We start from the raw sequence: 3,552 nt of genomic DNA on the forward strand, positions 1-3,552 counted from the left end.
GTTATTCTAAGAATTTAAGACAACACCCTTTGGGGTGATGTCCTTCTCTTGCATTCCTTTTTTGCCAGGATCTTTTCCAGCCTAACAGTACTGACATATGTTTTGTTCGGATTTTCTTTTTGAGGGGAGGGCTTGTGGAAGGGGCTGGTTGAGTTATGTGTTACAGACACTGATGATTTTCCGAAGACGGGGTAACATTCCTTTTCAAAACAGTTTACCACAAACTCTAAAGAGAGATCTTGGGAAACCTCTGAGCTGTGTCTAATCTTATAGCATTGTTCCCTGCAATGGTTTAAAGTTGACAATTCAAGTTGAAATTAGCAATTAATTGTGTAAAGTGCCTATATCTTAACGTGTTTATTTCATCTTCAAACATTATATATTTTGCATTGATTCTGCAGCTTTTACTCTTTAACTAAGATTTTGCAATTTGTGATTATGGAGGCAGCACATCTTCAACGTTTTCTGGCACTAAGTATCATTAAAAGTCATTTTATGGCTCTCCAATCATTAAAACCTTAGCATTACTGGAGCAGCGAAAAGAACTCTGCCTATTACCTGGGGATAATGCTACCATTATGTTGAAGTTCAATGGAGTAAAAATAAAGGCCAACTACAACATGGGCCTGTGTTTTATTTGACCCTGTGATCATTTAGCACTGGACTGGGAGTCCAGTACAGCTGTCAACTGACTTTCCAATGCACTTAGGAAAGTATGCAACCTATATGCTATTTCGAAACGATTTAGGGAATTTGTTTAAAAAAACAAAAAAATTATGAGAGTCCCTTCCGCCTAGGTCTTCACCTCCTTTGATTTTGGGGTCAGTAGCCTAAAGGTAATATTTTAAAATAATAAATAAAATTTCAAAAATAAGAAATGAAAAATCTAGAAACCATTTAAATCTTTTTCTTTCGTTCGTTCTTTTCTCTTTTTTTCTTTCTTTCTTTCTTTTTTTTTTTTTAACATCTTGGCACACAGCAAGCGGGAAGTTACTTAGCACGGTTCCGGGTTTCCTTGCGCCCCGCCCGCTCGCCCTACCACAGCTAGAAGCTTTTAGTCCCTGGGTCGGTGTGTCCTGCAGGGCGCAATCCCTGTCCATCGGTCTGCGCTCTGCCCGCCCGCCGCGCATCTGCCCTTCTTTCCTGACTCCGCCCCGCATCTGTCCGGAACCTCCTCGCGTCTGAGCTGACCCAGTGCGCGTCTGCCAGTCAGTCCCTCCGGACCTGCCGCGAGTCTCAGGCTGCCGAAATCTCTGCGCGTCACTCGGTCCGTACCCAGTGGGCATCTTGGGTATCTGGGCGGTCTCCGGTCCCCCGCGCGTGTGTCTGTCTGTCTGTCTCTCTGTCCGATCCGCCGCCTGCAGGCTGCCTGCCCGGCCGCAGCGCACCAAGTGTCCAGTCTGCCCTTTCGCTGACGCTGAGTGTGTGCAGCGCGGCCTTAGTGAGCGCGAGCCCGCCTGAGACCGGCCAGGCAGCCGGCGGAGGAATACATGTTCGGCTCCTGCCCTTGTTGATATCATTTTAAGCCCACACGAGCTTGAGGCCTATATTTATGCAGAAAACGGGTCGTGAGGCCTCTGTCGGCAAGGCTAGGTGTGGGGAGCCAGCCAGCTGCTTGATGATTTCTTACAATTTAACGGGGAAAGGGACATTTTTTTCCTATTACTGGCTTTTGAAACTGATTTTAGATCTGAATGGGTGGAAATTCTAAGCCACCTTAGGGAGAACGGATTCGTTATTGGGGTGCTTTTTTGTCTGATGCATTTGTTCTGAGCCTGCTGACCAGCTGTTTCTGAACTTCATTTTCTCAGCCTCAACAGTGATTCTGAGTCTGCTTTTAGCTTCCTTCGCCTTGGCTTTTTTTCTGTTTGTGAACAGCTGCTTGGCCCATAGCTTAGAGAAAGCAACCTCTTTTTCTCTCCCAAGAAAGCCTCCTCCCTGTGCTCAGAGAGATGGGGAGTGGGGAGCCTAATCCTGCTGGCAAGAAAAAGAAGTACCTCAAGGCTGCCCTGTATGTGGGTGACTTGGACCCAGATGTCACCGAGGACATGTTATATAAAAAGTTCAGGCCTGCTGGCCCTCTTCGCTTCACCCGAATCTGCCGTGACCCGGTGACCCGCAGCCCCCTGGGCTATGGTTATGTTAACTTCCGCTTTCCTGCGGATGCTGAGTGGGCCTTGAACACCATGAATTTTGATTTGATTAACGGCAAACCTTTCCGCCTAATGTGGTCTCAGCCAGATGACCGCTTAAGAAAGTCTGGAGTTGGAAATATATTCATCAAAAACCTGGACAAATCCATAGACAATAGGGCCCTTTTTTATCTGTTTTCTGCTTTTGGGAGCATTCTCTCCTGCAAGGTAGTATGCGATGACAACGGCTCTAAGGGTTATGCCTATGTGCACTTTGACAGCCTGGCCGCTGCCAATAGGGCCATCTGGCACATGAATGGAGTGCGGCTCAACAACCGCCAGGTGTACGTTGGCCGATTCAAATTTCCGGAAGAGCGGGCAGCTGAAGTTAGAACTAGAGATAGAGCGACTTTCACCAATGTTTTCGTTAAAAACTTTGGAGATGACATGGATGACGACAAACTGAAGGAACTTTTCAGTGAATACGGGCCAACTGAGAGTGTTAAGGTAATAAGAGATGCCAGTGGGAAATCGAAAGGCTTTGGATTTGTGAGATACGAGACACACGAGGCTGCCCAAAAGGCTGTGTTAGACCTGCATGGAAAGTCCATCGATGGGAAAGTCCTCTATGTAGGGCGAGCACAGAAGAAAATTGAACGCCTGGCTGAGTTAAGGCGAAGATTTGAGCGGCTGAGATTAAAAGAAAAAAGTCGGCCTCCAGGGGTGCCTATCTATATTAAGAACCTAGATGAGACCATCGATGATGAAAAACTGAAGGAGGAATTTTCTTCCTTTGGATCAATTAGCCGGGCCAAAGTGATGGTGGAAGTGGGGCAAGGCAAAGGGTTTGGTGTTGTCTGCTTCTCCTCTTTTGAAGAGGCTACCAAAGCAGTAGATGAGATGAATGGTCGCATAGTGGGCTCCAAGCCTCTGCATGTCACACTGGGCCAGGCCAGGCGCAGGTGGTGAGAATAAGAATGCTCAATTTGTTTCAGCCTTAAGCTGGTGCCTACTTAGTTTGGGCTACTTTGTGATAAGAGGTTATTTTATGTGAATTCACAGCTTTTTTTAAGTGAATACTTTCTTTTGAAAAAAAGTGAAACTAGAAAACCTTGTTCATTTTAGTGAAGAACATAATTTCTAATTGTAAAACTGTCATTTTGTACTATTTTTCGATATAATAGCCTTAGGAATATGTAGAATAAAATTTATTCCTCCACATGCTTTTTTGCTAAACCAGTCAAGTGAGGTAATGGAGTATATTTCCTTCCTTATTTCACTAATACTACTAAATTTATTTTCTCCTATGAAAGTATTCTCGAGATGGTCCTTACTTCTGAGTCTATCACAGTGAAAATTTCTAACTTGCTTTTTGAGAAATCAGTAGAGCAGGGGAAAGCGTATATGATCCAGTTAATAT

The 3,552-nt window shown here is 45.0% G+C and overlaps 1 protein-coding gene across 1 annotated transcript; it reads left to right on the forward strand.

The window, feature by feature from the left end:
• The first annotated feature begins 1,196 nt into the window (after positions 1-1,196).
• Positions 1,197-3,221, forward strand: PABPC5 (poly(A) binding protein cytoplasmic 5). The gene is made up of 2 exons (XM_029240917.1): positions 1,197-1,267; positions 1,812-3,221. Exon 2 carries the CDS (start codon positions 1,953-1,955, stop codon positions 3,099-3,101), a length of 1,149 nt encoding a protein of 382 aa, XP_029096750.1. The 5' UTR covers positions 1,197-1,267; positions 1,812-1,952; the 3' UTR covers positions 3,102-3,221.
• The last annotated feature ends 331 nt before the right edge of the window (positions 3,222-3,552 follow it).

Source organism: Monodon monoceros, unplaced genomic scaffold, assembly GCF_005190385.1.
Source record: "Monodon monoceros isolate NGI ecotype Baffin Bay Population unplaced genomic scaffold, NGI_Narwhal_1 Super_Scaffold_22, whole genome shotgun sequence".
Classification (NCBI taxonomy): domain Eukaryota; kingdom Metazoa; phylum Chordata; class Mammalia; order Artiodactyla; family Monodontidae; genus Monodon; species Monodon monoceros.

Coding starts and splice junctions, on each gene's coding strand:
- PABPC5 (XM_029240917.1), top strand. CDS start 1,953: ATGGGGAGTGGGGAGCCTAATCCTGCTGGCAAGAAAAAGAAGTACCTC.